Here is a 17,762-nt window from a genome sequence, read left to right as displayed (position 1 = left end):
TGCCAAAAATGAGGATGAAGACTAAATATATATTTCTTAGTTTAAATCACAATATTGCATGTCTTCCTGTTTCCTGGACATTTTGTCTCTTTTTTTTGGTGGAATCGGTCTTCAAGTAATTCTCTCAGAAATAATATGAGTGCTAAACTTGGAGTTCTTTAGTTCTTTGCTCATGCCAATATTCAAGTCAGACACTAACTCCTATGTGAATTAAGTATAATCATGTCAAAGAAATCAAATCTTTTCAGGAGAAAGTCCTTCCAACTACACTTGACACAGTATATTTTATCTTTTATTGTATATTACATTGAGTTTGAATTAGCCTGTTTTTTCACCTACCAGGCTATGAAATGGCCAGGCAACCAAGGATCCCATACAGTTGTTTTCCTACACTTAGTGTTCAAAGCTGATTCTTCTCTTACATAGCAAAGGGATAACGGAGCTCAGGAAGATGAATGATCTTCATGCCAGCAGCAGGGGTGAGAGTCAAGACAATGTGAAATTCCTGCCAAGTCTTAAAAATAAGCCAGGATGCAGACAGAGGAAGCTCTTGGTTTTGTTATGGAAGGGGTTTGTTTGGCAAAAAGAAAATAACAACTCCAAATAGAAAAACAGCAGCCTATGCCGATATCAAGTTTGCCCACTTAAGGAGCTTTGGCAATGTCTTGCAGAGCATGAAGAGATAACATTTTACCTTCTCTGGGATATCTATGTCCTCACAGGTAAAATGAAAAGTTGGTTGAGATCATTTATTCTTTAAAGATTTTCTAAAAAATCAATTGGACTTCTTTCCTTCCTCTGCCCCAGGATGGCACACCAGGTTTTAAGTAGAACTCCAACTTTGTTAGAGTTAACAGCAGAGCTGTTCTAGTTATAATTAGCATGAGGAACCTGGATCCCAGGTTACTTTTGCTATGTCTCTTCTTCCTTTTTCTACAGTGTGGTCACTGAACTCAAAAGGCTGTGCCGAAAGCAAGTAGAAAAACTTCAAGACAAGTGGCTTCCAATTAGAGGGTCTCTGAGCAAGCATCGCGGAAATTGTGCAGTTAGTAAAATGGGCAAGTTTTCCTTTTTTTGAGCGCAGCATCAACTGAGACATGGTCACACCGACTGTAATGACTGTGACAGCCAAGTTTCCGTGGTGTGTATGGGGGCTGAGGGTGAGTGTGGGCAGGGCTGATGCCAAGGGTCTTTTGGGCAGAAACACTGGACTAGACAATCTCCATGATTCTCTCCTAGTACTTGCTCTAAATGGAGAGTTGGCCTGGGCTTCATACCATATTTATGTCACTAAACTCTCTTAATACGATTTCACTGGTGTTGATGGATATTTTGTTAGATTTACAGGGAAGAGTAAGATTCCACAACTATGCCAATAACTTAATAGTTTATTAGTCAGTCAACAATATTACAAATATTTAAAAATTACTTAATATAAATAGTTGGCAGCAAACTATTCCATTACAGAGTTAAATTACCAGTACAACAGACAGACTGGAGATTTAGACACTTGGAAGATAACAATAAAATAAACTAAAATAGTTTAACAAAAAAATTTAAGCTGAAGGCGTTTACCTAGTGTCCATAAAATCATGGGTTCTCTTTTTATTTAGAAAAAAATAAAAAACAGCTTTAACACCCCATTAGGAATATAAAATAAAATCAACTGAAAATATTAATTTGCATATCAAAGAACCATTTATAATTACAATCCAAACACTCCATAAACCACTTGTGCGATTCTATACAGAAACTGGGAATTAGAAACTAGTTGCTTTAATATTACAAAGATTTCAGCTCCAAAAATAATTCAACATAAAATAAACTTTAGCAATTAGTGTCATAAAATTATATATTTCCACATAAAAATACAAAATAATATTAATGACAAGAATATGAAAAATTATTCCAAGTATTTTACTACTATTAAAATAAAATAAAACCCAAAAAAACAAAATAGAAATATGCATGAAAAAAGTCTCTCCTTTTGTTAGCAAAACACTATCCAAAATAACTACAATCATTTACATCAGTACAAAGATTTCTGGATTTAAAAAATAGTTGCAATGACAAAAGGGGTATCTTTTCTGACAGTAAAAAATGACACTGTGGATAAAATCTGCAAAATATGCAATGAAAAAAATAAATTTGCATTAAAAAGGTTTACACTGTTATTTTTTTTTTATACAAACATTAGAAACAGTATTGCACATCACAACACAGAATCGAGGTTAGTCAGCCTTCCAAAATGTGTTATATTCAAGTTCTGCGGCATCTTTGAGGAGAGGCTCTGTGCAGCCAGATGCAACAGGGGTGAAATATCAAGTGTTTTCCATACACAAATATATAAATGCTAAATGTTTCCTTCTTAACAAAAAGTGTGGATTTTTAAAGTATTTTTTTTCCTCCATAGTCATACTTTTGGGCAGCAATAAGAACATTTAGAGAACACAACTGAAGAAGCTTTGAAAATACAAAAATACAATCAAAATTAATAATTTCTACAAAAATAGTAAAATAAATATGATCTGTAAATTAAAAAAACTCCAATACAGTGTTCAACAGTTAGAAAATAAGAATGTAGTACATAAAAGGCAAAAAAAAAAAAAAAAGAGGTAGGGGTGAGGTGGGAAAGGAAAAAAATATTAGACTAACAAGCTTTAATTGTAACAGAAATGAAGGTAAACCAAACCATTCATTTCTGCCATTTTTACCCATGGTGAAGAGGGTATTCTATTACATTTCCCTTCATTCCCAATATTTATTTTTGTTTAAGAAGGGAAAGTGATTTTCAACATCTCCAATTATTTTCATCATACAATTTATTTTAGTGTTCATTATTTAATACATGTAAAGGCTCTTCAATTTTAAACACTAAGCAGAAATTATGAAAATAAAGTTTAAAAATCTGCGAAATTAAATATCTAAATAATTAACATTGCAAAACTACTGATTTCTTTTCTAAATTCCAAAAATTGAGGTATAGCAAAGGAGATGTCATCAGTCAAAAAAAGTGTGCCATAAAATAGCTGACTGTTGGAAAAATCTCTCACAGAGATATAAAAATAGTGCATAACAAATGTCAAATGGATCAAGGTTGGCAGGGTTAAGGTTAGAAAAGAATACTCCAAAAATCTGGAGGATCATGGTTAAGTAACAAATAGGGAACATCGACAAATAAATTAGTAAAAAGCTCTTCTGAAAACAGCATCAACTTTAAACATTAAAAACTTGAACCACAACCACAATAAAACAGCAGAGTTAGACATGAACCACATATTTTACAGTACAAAAAGCACACCATAGACAACCAATGTTAAGATCAACACTTTGCTCACATGAAGGATTGTCCCAAGGGGTTGCTCTAAGACAATACCCTTGTAATTTTCTCTCTTTAGAGTCAAGAATCTTAGTTCTGCATTTAAAAAAACATTTACCATTGTTGGTGCTTTGCTTAGATTGCAGAGTAACTTTTACATTAAAATATAGGGGTTGGTTGCATTAAAAATGCTCTAAAGAGAAAAAATGTCCCTAATGATATTCTAATAGTGTTCAGTACCGAGAGAAACTACCTGTCGCATGTTTCCATGCCACTTTCCCAAAAGCTGCAAGCAAAGTCATTACCAAAATTCCTTCATCAAAATTTTTTAAAAAAGCAATTAACCATTAAGAACGATAGTGTTCCATGCAACAGTGACCCCAGTTTAGACAGAAGACCCCAATATATATAGGTCAAACATGTAAGCACATTCAAGACAGATTTCACCATTGTCTTTAAGGTAAAATTGAATTTTATGCAACTAGCCATCTGTATATTTCCCCATCTCCATTTTGACTTTACTTAGATTTACTAAAGTTTTGCATTCTTTTATAAAGTTTATTTGTTTAAATATGGGCTTCTTGTGGGTCTTACATTTGGTGACTGGTTAGCAGTGTGCTGGCCATCTTTGGTTTATAAAGGATGTCTTAACCATGAACTATCAAAGGGGCTAAAATCAACTTTCTTTAAAATTCTAGTATTTCTCTTTTACTCAATCTTTTATCTATACTATATCACTGCACATGAATTAGAACCGCACATCACAAAATTGCACAGGGATTACAAATATTACATCCAGTCTGCATAAAATCGAATTCCACTACTGACCAGATCACAAAAATGGCTGCACTCTCTAATCTAAAACTAATTTGCATATTATACACATGTAGGACAATTTTTTAAACTTGAAGTCACAATAATGCATGCAAGTTTGCTTTTTTTAAACAAATTTTTATAATTTGTTCATGCTAACTAGATTCAAGAGAGCTTTTTTGAACATTTGCAATACCTCACCTCTTGTTAGTTAATAACTCTAGTGCATGCATATGGTGTATACAGGTAAGTAAACATGCATTTTTTTTTTCACATTCTAAAACTATGGCAGTTTAGGCCATATTGTGCTGCCTGCATTTTATCTGCAATGCAGTGTGTCTCTAACGTTTTCAATCCCGTATTAATAGGTGGCATTTACACATAACACCTATATAGCAGCAAAGCTAATACAGCTTGTGATTAAAAATGTTTAAAAATAGCTAATAAATCAGATTATCTTGAGGTATTATTTCTTGCAAGTCAAAATGGAGAGCAAAAAAATCAACCCTAATTTTAGTTTATGTATACACTGAAAATAGCAACAATAAAAATAAGCATTTGTAGCAGACATATTCCATCTTCACTATTATTTTGCTACCTTTGGTAAATTACTGGGGCAGATCTTGAAGTTAAAAACCCACGTTTAGAAATAAGTGCACGCTTCACCCACTATATAGCAGCAGACTGTTTGCCCCTTCGCAAAACATTCTCATATCTAATTTTAACTTTACATATAAAAATAACTTGGAGAAAATACAAAAAAACATTTTATTTTAACATGAAAATATCACAAAAATTAGTAAGCCTGAGATGTAGGGTTTTGGTGAAAAACAAGAGGCTTGTTGTAGTGTTTTGGCTGCTGATAAAGATGCATGTATTGGTAGCTGGGGTGAAAGCAGAAGAACGCACTTATTTCTTCTGCATGTCGGTATCTTCGGACACGGTAAGCCACATGCAGCCTTTCTTTCCTTGTGAAACGGAGGCAGGTTTGCTATTCTTAGTTCCAGCGGAAGTGGATCTGACGTGGGCGATCAGCACCTTCCTTTACCAATGGCTTATGGAACTCACGTCCTGCACGAGAGTGGATATTTGCCCAACAAAACTCACAGTAATACTGCAGGCAAGTGACATTGGCACAAAAAAAGGGAGCAAATTTTCCACCACAGCGTGCGCCCTGGCATTCATCACACATCTGGTCATCTAGCACATATGGCTTTACCTCTACCTAGAAAGAGAGAGAAAAATGTCTCATGAAGTCTGCTTCAGAAATCACCGTGGTAATACTGTAAAATGTGTTCTAGAGAAAAAAAAAACATTGAATGTTGAGAAAGTAGGCAGTTTCCCAGGGAAATACTTTACCATATAGTAGTAGGTTAAAAAAACCATTTTGTTCTTGCACTAATTATCTTTTTATACGATGTTTCATGTTCATAATTGACCGTGTGATTAAATGAGCACTTAGTTGAGTAATTTTTCTGTGTTTTTGGTAATGTAATCTTCAGAAGACTATAAACTAAATGGCATTTACTGTATTTTCCAACGACAGAAAATACGTTAAAATCTATAAAAATCTAATTGATTTGCAAAATATTCCACCCTTGCCTTTCTTGAAATAACACCTTAAAAGCACCTGTGTGTTAATATTTTCAGAAGTGATTCTGAGTAAAAAAGTAAAGGGATACAAGTAATTATGGAAGACAAGTGATTCTTACAAGTTTTTCCCCCTTCATTCCACTACCACCCGTGAGATGGCCGGGCCTCACAGCCACGGGCTGCGGCAGTGCTTCTCGCTGCCAGGTGAGGGTCGTGCCTTGCCTGGAAACAGCTGCTCCGGAACTAGGGCTGTGGATGATGGACTAAGGGCACGTCTGTGAACTTCCAGAATGGAGAGAAAGTCCCGCTGCAAAGGCCCAACTTGGTAGGAGACCTGGGACTCAAGCACTGTCTGAACGCTAAATCTCTGAACCTCAGCTGTTAAATGAGGGTAAAAGAACATGCCTAATAGAGTGAATCTTAGATTATGCAAGTAAAAGCATTTAAGACAGTGCTTAGCACACAGTAAATATTCCATAAATTAGCATTAGCTACTATTAGCTGAGATTGCTTTGCTTTTTTGCTTGTAATAACTTTATAAATGAAAAGTTACTACCTTTGTATGACTAAATAGTGGCAGGCAGCCTAAAATCTCAGCCTTTCTGTACAAAAGCAGAGAAAACTGAGTGTTTTAAGACCGTGCTTTTAGATAAAATAGTGTTTGCCTGCAGTAAAAAAGTGACCCAACACTGTCAACTATGGATTCTACTGAAATACTTGCATTTGTGTAGAAATTGAACATACAGGGTATTTTCTGCAGCATTATTTGTAATAACAACATGAAACTGAAAATAAACTACAAGCTGATAAAAACTATGCGACAAACTTTCATCGAAAGGTAATGGAATTATACTGTTATTTATATTTCATTAATTAGAATTGAGATAGAAACATTTTACATATATTAAACATTTTGCTTTTCTGAATTTTCTGTATCTTAGGCATATTTTCCCACCAGAGTTCAAAAATAATAATTCTTAAGCTCTCTTTTAACCCCTTTTGTTCCATTGGCCTTTTATTTTTAAAATAATCTTTGACATAAATTCTAAAATTTTTATGTTCAATCTTTATCTTTCATCTTTCCCCTTTATGGATTCTATCTTGATCACCAAGGTTGTTATTTTTTATTCAGTATTTTAATCGTAACTATAATTAAGGAGGAACTTTACTATGACTAAAGACTATATTAAGGTAGCATAGGAATTATTGGATTTCATTTCATTAGATGATAAATTCTGTGGGCTCAGGGGAAGTGTTCATTTGCTCAATACTCAGTACCTAGTGTCTAGCAGAACATCTAGCACAAAGCAGAAACTATAAATATTTGAATAGAAGTGGTACATTTACACATGCTTTCTAGGTTTCTTTCTCATGGTTATTTCTTGCCATGGATTTTAAGCAAACTGAAGATAATTCAGTGCTGTTTACTTTATTTCGACAATACCTCATAAAATGCTAAGAGCAAGTATCAAGAGTTATTATCAAACTATTGAATACAATTGTATTTATACAATTGTATAATTGTATACATGTATAAATAAATGATGTGAATCATTTGCATTTTTAAATTCTAGATATTATTTTATAAAGCAAATCTACTTAACTCAAAATCATAGGCTTCAAAGATGGAAAACTGGATTTAAAACTGTTTTCAATATCTATTTCTGATAAATATTAGTCTCTAACAATTAGCTTTTGTATGTGTGAAACAGTTTCATAAATTCTTCACCTTATTTTCCATAATACATTAGTAGCACACATCTAAAAAAAATAAACTTCTCTTAGGGATTTCAATGCCTTTTTACGATGGCTTGTGTTTCTTAATTCACTTGTTCCGCACCTGAGCTGCCATGGAAGAATCGATACTCTGCCTCAAGCATTGGCCCTTCAATCTTTGGAAACAAAGAGGCATGAGGTATGACAATGCAACAATATTTTCCCTTTGCCTCTGCATATTAGACAACCACAAATATATATAATACAAATAATTTCCTCTGTGACAGTATCACCTCTCTGCAAAAGCAGGGGTTAGACCACTGACGTGGTCTAACGCGTGGCTGCATATCCGGGTCACCTGGGGATGCCTGACTACTTTCCAGGACAATTACAGCAGAATCTCTGGGTGGGATTCTGATGTCAAGGTTTTTCCTAAAGCTCCTAGGTGACTTTAATGGGAGGCCAAGGTTGAAAACCACTGAATTAGAGAAATGCTAAGGTACAAACCAGTTCAAAAAAATTTTATATATTGCATGTCAGAATAAACGCAGAGCCCCTTCTCCTAATTTTTCCACAATATTTTAAGTAACAATGCAAACAAAAAAGTCACTTTGTATGTATGAACTGAACATGTGCTGTACTTCTTCTCTAAAAGGTATGGTTTGGTAATTAAATTGATGCCTCTTTTAAGAGTCTATGGTCTAGTCAATTAGCATTAGTTAATCAGCTCCCCTGCCTCCCAAATCGTCTTTTACTGTGCAGTCTCCAAGAAGAAGTGTCTTCATGACACTGTTACACTGGGGAAACAAGATCTCTCTCAAGTTATAGCTACTACTCTGAATATATAAAAGCTAATTTACCTAATATTCTTAGTATCTTATCTGTACTGTAAATGTAAACATACTTAGTTTAGAACAATTATTTTGCATATTTGGTTTATTTGCGTATTTATTATTGTTTATCTTTAGGTAAATATGCACAATGTGTTTTTACTTTAGATTTTATAACAAATGAAAAATAAATAACAAATAGCACTTAGCATGAAACTCTGTTCTCAGTGCTGCTACATATGTGAATTCATTTAATCCTCAAAACAACTGTGAGGGAGATACTGTTTTCCATTTTGGAAGGGAGGAAAAAGAGGCACAAAGAGGGCTAATCTGCCCAGGATTATAGAGCAAATGGTGGCAATGGCCCAGGTAGCTGACCTCCAGAATATGAGCTTCGAAACAAGCTCTGCCTCCAAAGTGAGAAGGATATTCAGACTTTATTGGCTAATACAAATTTTTGGCATGCCTTCAAATGTCATTTTTATATATTATATTATACCTAAAGTTTAAAGTACATTGAAAAATTTTACATTTCAGAGATATTTTGATATGATATATATCTTTCAGAGTTAAAAAGAGTATAAAAATATTCGGTGTTTGAATTACATTAACTCATTATTTTCCTTATTATTATCAGCACCTTATTATAGGACACATGTGATTTCCCAGTAGGCAACTTACGCGTTTATCAATATCGCCATGCTGAAGCTGGACAAACCGAGCACTGATGGCAGCGATATAGCTCTGTTGGTTGGAGAAAGCAACTCGACCAGCACCTTTTGGGTATTTTAGCTCAGGGTCTGTATCAATTCCTGCGTAACAAACTCCACCATACAGCCGGTCCATGATCATAGCAAGTTCCACTTCAAAAGAAAAAGTTCCCGTCAAATGTGAGAGAACACAGTAAATCAACAACTTTTAAGTGCTTTTTTAAAAAAGTAAAAGTCAATTGGATATACAGTTTCATGCTCTTTTCTAAATCCAATCTTATCACTTGCACACTAGATCTCAATTGTTCTCATTACAGAAGAATTATTTGGTTGGCCAAAAAGTCCCTCTAGTTTTTTTTTCTGTAATATAAAAGTCACATGTTTTATTTTCAGCAAACACTTTATTGATTTGGATATTTTGTGTGTGTTGGCTATCTCCCCCATGGAATAACATTCATTGTTCTCAATTATTGTCTCAATGTAATTGTTATCAGCTTCCACTGGTCCACTTGCTGTGGAACATCGTCAGTGAGAAATCTCCAGCACGAAGCCTCACAGACCACATTTGCCATGTTTGGTCAGTCACAGCACCGTCTCCATACATTGCTCAAACCTTTTTTTTTCATTTCAGTTGTGTTTTTACTTTTCGTGAAACATGACAGCATAATATGCCAAAAATGTTGTGTATTTCCCTATATCTTCAATATTAAAATGGCTATGCAAAAATTCACTAATTTGGATGTTATTTTTAAATGCATGCTGATATGACAGCTGTCACAATGCCATCTAACAAAATTTTTTTGAATGAAGTTAAAGACAACTAAGCACTGCCAAAGCCATCTTTCAGACAAAAACACGTGAAGTTTTTGGCGAACCAATACTTTGGCAATTCTCCTCTCAACTTCCTGTATCATCAGTTTTTCTCTCTGTACTGGATCTCTCCCCATATACTGTTTGTCCCATCTTAAAAACTCTCAACTGTTTCTTCCTCTCAGTGATTGCTTCATTTCTCTGTTCCCCTAATTGCTAAAATGTTTTTCTGTACTCCCTAATCCCTCTCTTCTCATTCTTTGTCCAACCCTTTATAACCAGACAGGTCACCTTCCTCACTATCGAGTTCAATGGTCAATCTCCCTGAAAGCAGCACTGAACGTAGTTCTTCTCTTCTTTCGCCTGAAATGTTTTCTCCATCTAGCTTCCAGGATACGTTATTCTACTAATTCTCCTCCTGTCTCATTATAATTCCTTCCTGGTCTTCCTTGTTAGTTCTTCCTCCATTCCTTGACTTTTCAATCAGAACACCCCAGGTTTCGGTCCTTGGCTTTCTCTCTACACTCGTGGCTTCAGTGACTTGATCCTGTGCCATGACTTTAATTACCACCTAGCTATTCTCAGCTACTACATTCCTCCAACGTGGGTCTCTTCCCTGGGCTCCAGACTCCTCTATGTACCTGTCTACTGGGTGACTCATACTGATATTTCACAGACACTGCAACACTCAGAGTATTCAAAATGGCACTCCTGGTTTCCACCATCCCACTAAACCTGCCCCAGCGATTTTTGCTGATTCAGTTAGTAAGCAACAGAAACGATGAAGTCGCCGAGTCAGGACCCTTGCCTTCATCTTTTTCCCACACGCACACACGTAATCCTGTGAACCTGACTTTCAAGACATATCTAGAATCCAATCACCTCACCTTCACTACTAACATCCTGTTCCAACTTTCATCTGGATCATGGCAGTAGCCTTATCTTTTTGCTTCTGATCCTTCCTCCTTCCAAGTTTACTTGCAAAAGAGCAGCACGTGTGACTCTCTTAAAAAGCATAGCAGTTTCCCTCCCTATCTGAAAGTAGCGGGTTCCCTGTAAAAACTTTGGTAAAAATTAGGACAACTTAAAAGCGAAATCCTCTTTGTAGTTCTTTTGGTTAGCTAAAACAAGTCCTAATGGAGGTGTTTTATACAGTGAAGTAGAGGAAAGTAAATCAAACTTTTGAAAGTCAGGGACGCCTGTATTAGATACTAATGGCTTAACTGAAGTTTCTACTTGGGAGCTCTGAAAGGTGTCACAGCTTTCAACACCAACACCCAAACCCTCCCTCCAACTTGCTCCTTCTCCAGGGCTTCGTAAAAGGTGCCTAGTGCCTTGATACTGAAAACAGAGATTCCGCCTTTGCATTTACCTAACGACGTCTGTTCACATAGCTCTTCCTCCACCACCGCCACTCATCCAAGCCACCAGGATCTGTCTCCTGGACCACAATAATAGGCAACTAAATTGCTCTACCAATGTCTACTCTCAACTCTCATGAGTCATTAGCTAAAGAGATGTTTCAAAAATGGAAATGTGATCATGTCTCCTTCTATTAAAAACTCTTCATTGGTCTCTCCTCTTGCTCTGATGATAGAGACCAAATTAGTCTATTAGCCCTGTATGTCCAGACTCCTGTTTATTTTTTCAATGTCTTCTTGTGTCTCTCTGCTCACTCCTTTTACCCTCCGGCAGGAGCTCCGGGTTTCTTTGAGTCCCTCTAATGTATTCTGCTTCTCTCCACTGAAGGCCTGTGAACATGCTGTTCCCTTTATCTGAAAACTCCTTATAACCCCCTCCTGACCACCCCCAAACTACTCCTTCTGTCCGGTCCTTGTTTGTCAGGTCAAAGGCAAGTATATTTAAATGGCAGATTATCCCACCTTCCCTTGCCATATGCTCTTCTATTTCCTATAGTCTTTCTTTGTAGCTGTTATGTCCTATTAGTATTTGTATGTGTGAGTAGTTCTCTGACCTACATCTCCCATACTGGAATAGAATGTTCTCAACAATGAAAGGGACCAATACACTTCACAGGACACACAGCATCCTAAAACGTGCTTGTACAGTGGCCATTTACATCTATAATTGTGTTCCTCTATGACATCTTCCAGTAAATCTCTGGTTCCTGGCTACTGACAACATAGGTTTATCACTCACTTGTCTAAAGAGCCATTTTTCTAAAATGCCACTTTTCTTCTTCAGATATCAGAATCAATCCACATAAAATAAACAGACCCCAAATTCTTGTATCTTGGTGAGTAACACTTAAGAAGTCAGGAGTATTTGAGTGGATTTTTCTTATAGAGTCTGCTTGGAGTTAGCTATTAAGATTGACAGATGAGTATTCAATTTTCCAGTTACTTGATGGTTTTAAGAACAGTTCTCAGAATCTGCCTCAGAATTCTGTAGCTACCAACTACTAGGCATAAAGAATCTGCCCCTCACCTGCCCAATAGTGCCATGAATACAATAGCTACCAAATGTTTTCTGAGATGATTAGTTCATATTTAAATGATTTTTCTTAAAACCCTATAATTTTAGCATTCTACTTACCAGCCCTTAGTGGCCTGGGAACACCTCCAACAAAAATTGTTTTTCGGGGATCCAGAGGCTGAGAGCCATCCATCACAAAATCGCTGTCACTTAAATTCCATGGACGTATCTGAACCTATGACGAAAAAGATATTACTTTATTGGGTCTTATTCCCTTTATAGCTGATGTTGTTTTGTGCCAGTTAACAGTGGTTTCTTTCAATTGTTTAAAATTTTGGATAGTTGGATTTGGAAACAAATTATTATTATTTTTTATCTAGGAATTATAAATTATCCAAATTTTTAAAAACCGAACTCTTAACATGGTGGTTTAATTGTTTTCCACTATCAAGTACTTCAAAACAGTTTTTGGAAAACTTGCATTTGTAGCTTAGAGTTCATGTAGAGTTTACTTACTGGTTTGTCTTTGATGGTTGGGCTGGAAACACACAGATAGAGTTTTCCATCTTCTTCAATACAAGCATCAATTAGTGCCTGAACTGAGCTTTCTTCTTGAAAGAGAAGGAATGCATAGCCTGTAATAGACAAGGAAAATGAGTCAATATGTCAAGGAAAGTGATTACATCCCAAACTTTATTACTGTTTAGAAAATACAAGTATTTTTAAAGGTGAAAAAAAACTATCAGATAAGACTAGAGTCATTATACTTTTTACAGGAGAACACGACATCCTATGGAATATACACAAAAACATACTCAGGAAATTAATTTGCTACTTTATATACAGCACTGAGGTATCAAGTGGTTAATTATTTGCTCAAAGTCAGTCACAGAAGCAAGTAATTGGCTCAGTAAATTCAAACTCAGGTCAGTCTCATCCTCAAACAATTTGGAAGGATTAATCAATCAGCTGAGCATATTAGGACCTGCCATATCTCCTACAGGTGTCTTCAGGGTAGAAAATCTAGGGCGTACTTTTGGACTACAGCACACTTGGAAAGGCCCAGGAATTTCCGTAAGTAGAGGGAAAATTCCACAGTCAACTTGACAACTTCCAAATGATATTAAGAAAATTATCTTAGGGAGGCTGGAATGAACAGGTTCCTTCAGGGTGGGTCAGAACTTGTAAATCAAGTCTCAACGTGGATACACCATTTTTTCAGGCTAGAGACTATGCAGACTTGTGCAAAAAAGCCAAGTTCTTGTTTAAATTCCTGTATCATCAGGGAATATGCACTTCCTCCTTTCCTTGTAACAACCAATTGTCAATCTTTAATCAATCATGCATCCAGCAGGCAGAGCAGACTTCATTATAAAAAGGCATCAGAATTCACATTCCAAGTTTAGTATCATGTGATTATTCCCAGCAGTTGATAACCTATAAATAACCTAAAAATATCCCTTTCCTTGACGAGATTTCTGCATAAACAAACATGGAGCACTGTAATCTAGTCCTAATATGAAGCCAGCAAGCGGTCTATGCACATCTGTTCCATTAAACAATGGGAAGTGTGAGGTCATATCTTACATAGAATTCAAAAAACACCGCTTGTTGCCAACAACAGCTTTTATTGCCACAAAGGTCTGATGTGACACAGAAGTACTTCATTTTAATAAAATTGCATTACTTGATTGCATAAATAAGACATCAAACCAACCTATAGAAATAGAAACTTCCAAAGGTACAATTATTCAAGATTAAGAAACACATTTTAGAAAATTTTTAATTGCTATAAAAAATTTAAATATGCTTGAAAATATTAAAAAAATGAAGACTGGTTTTCAAGTGAAGGCTTTAATTCTGATACAAAGCCAAGCATTTGAAAAAGCTATAATTGCTTTGTAATGATAGAAAGGATATAAGACTAATTTACTAAAATAGTATATTAAATTCAGTATTTTAATGCTGCTTACATTTTGTGATTTTTTTGGATATAATTATTTTCATATTAATTTTAAAACAATACTTTAAATTCAATATTTTTAATATTGTTTAATTATTTTTTTGTGATTATTAGGGAGGAAATGTTTATATCACAAAAATTAAGCAACATGGCAGGTAAACTATGAGCTTGCTAAGGAAAGCCATAAAACATTGCAATAATCTTACCAAACACAAACTATCTACAGTTTTCTAGAACTTATTAGAGTAAGCAAGTAATATTCACACAGGGTGAACCTCATTCACTGCAAAGGAAGTATATATACATGTGTGGCTCAGTAACCAAGGGCTTACTCAGGTCACTGCCTTACTTGCAAGGTAGCAACACCAACTGGATGCTTCTAAACCAGGGTTTTTCAAACCATGAAAAATGATGAATTACACCAATGACAAAAATGCTTGAAAGAACATGGTTTGGGAATACTGGTCTTTGGCAATTTCTCCAAGGAACTATAATTGTACCAAAAAAACTATGATTTGCCAGGCTAACAGACACACACACACACACACACACACACACACACACACACATTTTGTTTTTGGTTTGAGAAAATAAACTAATAACCCCCTCAAAAACCACGATTACAACAACGATAACATCAGCCACAAACACAGCAAGTATTCTGTCTCATTAAATTTGTGTCAACTCATCTTCCTAGCCTTACAGTCCACTAGCCCCGTAAATAAACAAGAGGCTCATGTAAAAAATGTTATGTGTCCACAGAAGCCAATTCTAATTCCTTTTTAAAATTATATTCCAATTCCTGCCTGGAATTCAACTTTAACACTTTTTATCTACTTAAATTGCACATTACCTTTTAGATTTAGTTCAAAACTTCTCAGTGAAGTTCTCCCCTATCTACTTAAGGTCAAAGTGATTTCTCTATCCTACAGCTTTTTATATTACATATTAGGCAATTATTAATCCATGATTACTGAGAATACAAAGATGAGTACAGCCTTACAGATTATTGGAAGAATCTGACATTAATAAAATAATTATGTATTTTAAAGTTGTAAAAATGTAATATTGCAACGGTAACAAGTGCAATGAAAGAGAACAGTGTTAGGACAGACTACCCTTTGATTTGACCTCAGAAGGTGGGTCCTGAAAGTTTCCTGTGAGCAACTGATATTTCAGCTAAGTAGGGGATTTTGATGCAAAGACACTGGAGGAGAGTCTTCAGGCCCAGGGAATGCCACACATAAAAGCTCTGAGGCAGGAGAGAGCAAGACCAGATTATGGGATCAGAAGAGAACACTAAGCAATAGTGGGAGAAGACAGTAGAAAGATGGGGAGGCTGGAGAGGCAAAAGCATTTCTGCCATTACTCTAGCAATAAAAGAAACCACGGACAGATTTTAAGCAGGAGAGCAAAGAGTAGCACCCTCAGATGAGTTAGAGAGACGACTCTAGCTGTACGAAGGGGTACAAACTGGAGAGAGCTACAGATGCAGATGAATAGTCACATACATGTCTGAAGTAGTCCTGGCAAGGGATGACGGTAACTTACACAGGAACATTAGATACTAAGGGGCATGTTTGGGGGAGGAGGAGAGGGGAGAAGGAGGAAAGAAGATCAAATATATGAACAACAAAATGGCAATAAATACATATCTATGAACAATTGAAAACAAACAACTTGATGAATAAGCAAACAAAAAGAGACTCCTGGTACAGAGAACATTTTGATGGTTGCCAGATGGGAGGGGCATTGGGGGGATCGGTGAAAAGGTAAGGGGCTTAAGAAGTACAAGTTGGTTGTTACAGAATAGTCATGGGGATGTAAAGTACAGCACAGGGAATATAGTCAATAATCTAATAACTGTATGGTGTCAGATGGGTGCGAGATTTATCAGGTTGGATCACTTAGTAAATTATGTAATGTTTAATCCCTGGAGTGTACACCTGAAACTAATATAATAATGTACGTTAACTATATTTAAAAAATAAAAAATTATAAAAAATAGTTAAAAATGTAAAAAAATAAAAGACAACAGCCAACATACATACACACAAAATAAACTTTATAAAAGAATAAGATAGTAAAACTGTGGACAATAGCAGGTTAAAACTAAACTAACAAACATCTATATGGACCTAGTTTTTTATCTAAATCAAGGATTTGGGGCCTTCAAGTCTCATAAATTCAAAAATCACATAAAAATTCAGAGTATATGGAAAGAGGTCCATAGCTTTAAATTTTCTTAGAGGCCTAGGATCCAGGATCCCTGCTCAAAAGATGTTCTTGAGCCCATAAATACAAGATCTAATGACATAAAAAAAAAAAATCACTGTATTATGATATTTCTTTAAAAAAATTACATGAACTAGCAATGGAGGTTCTGTAATTCTCAATGACAAAAAGTAGAGATGGCCCATATAGTTCATAACCAGAAACCCTTAGCTAATCTTTGTGCACTAATAATCATGTTCCCTTTCCCAGAGCCAAAATCAGACCATTCAATAGATCTATGGGAGTCTTTTCTAGGCTTGAAAATTCACTCAGCTATGAGAATAATAATGTGTTTTTTTCTTTTCTAAAATTGTATTTTAATACTACTTAAAGAAAACTCTTAGTCCTTCAACCTCCCCCTTTTTTCACTTTGGAGAATCCGCCATTAGGAATCTAACTGACTGGAAAAACATTCAGCTATTTCTCTCTGCCTTCCCTGATGACTGGGGCCAAGGAATCCTTCCTCCCTTCTCCCCCGACTGATGGTAGTCTTGTTTTGCTCAAATGAATGTCAGCATGGTTTGTGATTCTTGTAATCTGGTGATAGGCCACAGCAGTATCCTAGCAATAAGTGACTAACACAACTAGACATTTTCTTTATATCTTATCTCTTTATACAATTGGGTGTTTGTTGTCCAGATACTTTCTCCTTTATCAGAATTCACCAACAGAGTATATGCTGCTTTCTGGTAATCTGTGTTATCTGGAACATTTAAGTAAATTTTGCAATATTTAAACTACTCATAGGTTCATATTTTAGTATCACATCACACAGATCTTAATTTTGCTGAGTAGAAAGGTGAGGTGGCTTTTTATATGTTTGTACTCATGTTACTTGAAATGACACTTTAGAGGATTTTCAGTCAAGATGGCAGTGTAAGCAGACATAGTTTGCCTCTTTGCACATCCACATCAAAATTACAACTAAAATATAGAATGACCATCACTCAGAACTGTCAGAAATCAAGTTGAACGGAAGCCTGACAACTACAGAATTAAAGAAACTTTAATTCTTTAAAACTCACAACTTCTGGCTGCAAAAACCAGTAGAGGTTGAGGTGCTAGAAGAAACTTCTGGAGTCCCAAGCAGTTCCTGTTAAAGAACCCACACATGAAATCCCTACTGAGACTCATTCCCTTTGAGCTCCAGCACTCGGGTAGCAGCTTGAAAGGTACCAGTGGAATACAGGGAGAAACTGTCTGGCATCAAGGTGAACAGAGGCCATTGCCCCTTTTCTAAATCCTCCACCCACAGAGCCACAGAGCCACAGAGCCAGTAAGCTGATGCCATATCTGAG

At 35.7% G+C, this 17,762-nt stretch overlaps 1 protein-coding gene across 6 annotated transcripts in view; it reads right to left on the bottom strand.

Annotated features, from left to right (window-relative positions):
- Positions 1-1,440: 1,440 nt before the first annotated feature.
- The window catches only part of CPEB2 (cytoplasmic polyadenylation element binding protein 2), a 59,200-nt gene continuing 42,878 nt past the window's right edge, over positions 1,441-17,762 (bottom strand). For all 6 annotated transcript variants that reach the window (XM_054581946.1, XM_054581948.1, XM_054581944.1 and 3 more), the window contains 4 exons: positions 12,744-12,862; positions 12,348-12,462; positions 8,953-9,134; positions 1,441-5,357 (listed from right to left, as the gene is read on the bottom strand). In XM_054581946.1, coding sequence (XP_054437921.1) covers positions 5,130-5,357; positions 8,953-9,134; positions 12,348-12,462; positions 12,744-12,862 — 644 coding nt within the window. In that variant the 3' untranslated portion in view covers positions 1,441-5,129. The remainder of the gene's footprint in view (positions 5,358-8,952; positions 9,135-12,347; positions 12,463-12,743; positions 12,863-17,762) is intronic.

This window comes from Pteronotus mesoamericanus, unplaced genomic scaffold, assembly GCF_021234165.1.
Source record: "Pteronotus mesoamericanus isolate MK-2021 breed Mesoamerican mustached bat unplaced genomic scaffold, CSHL_Meso_final contig_68, whole genome shotgun sequence".
NCBI lineage: Eukaryota > Metazoa > Chordata > Mammalia > Chiroptera > Mormoopidae > Pteronotus > Pteronotus mesoamericanus.
The sequence above is the reverse complement of the archived record's forward strand: the minus strand, read 5'-3'. Positions and strand labels throughout refer to the sequence as shown.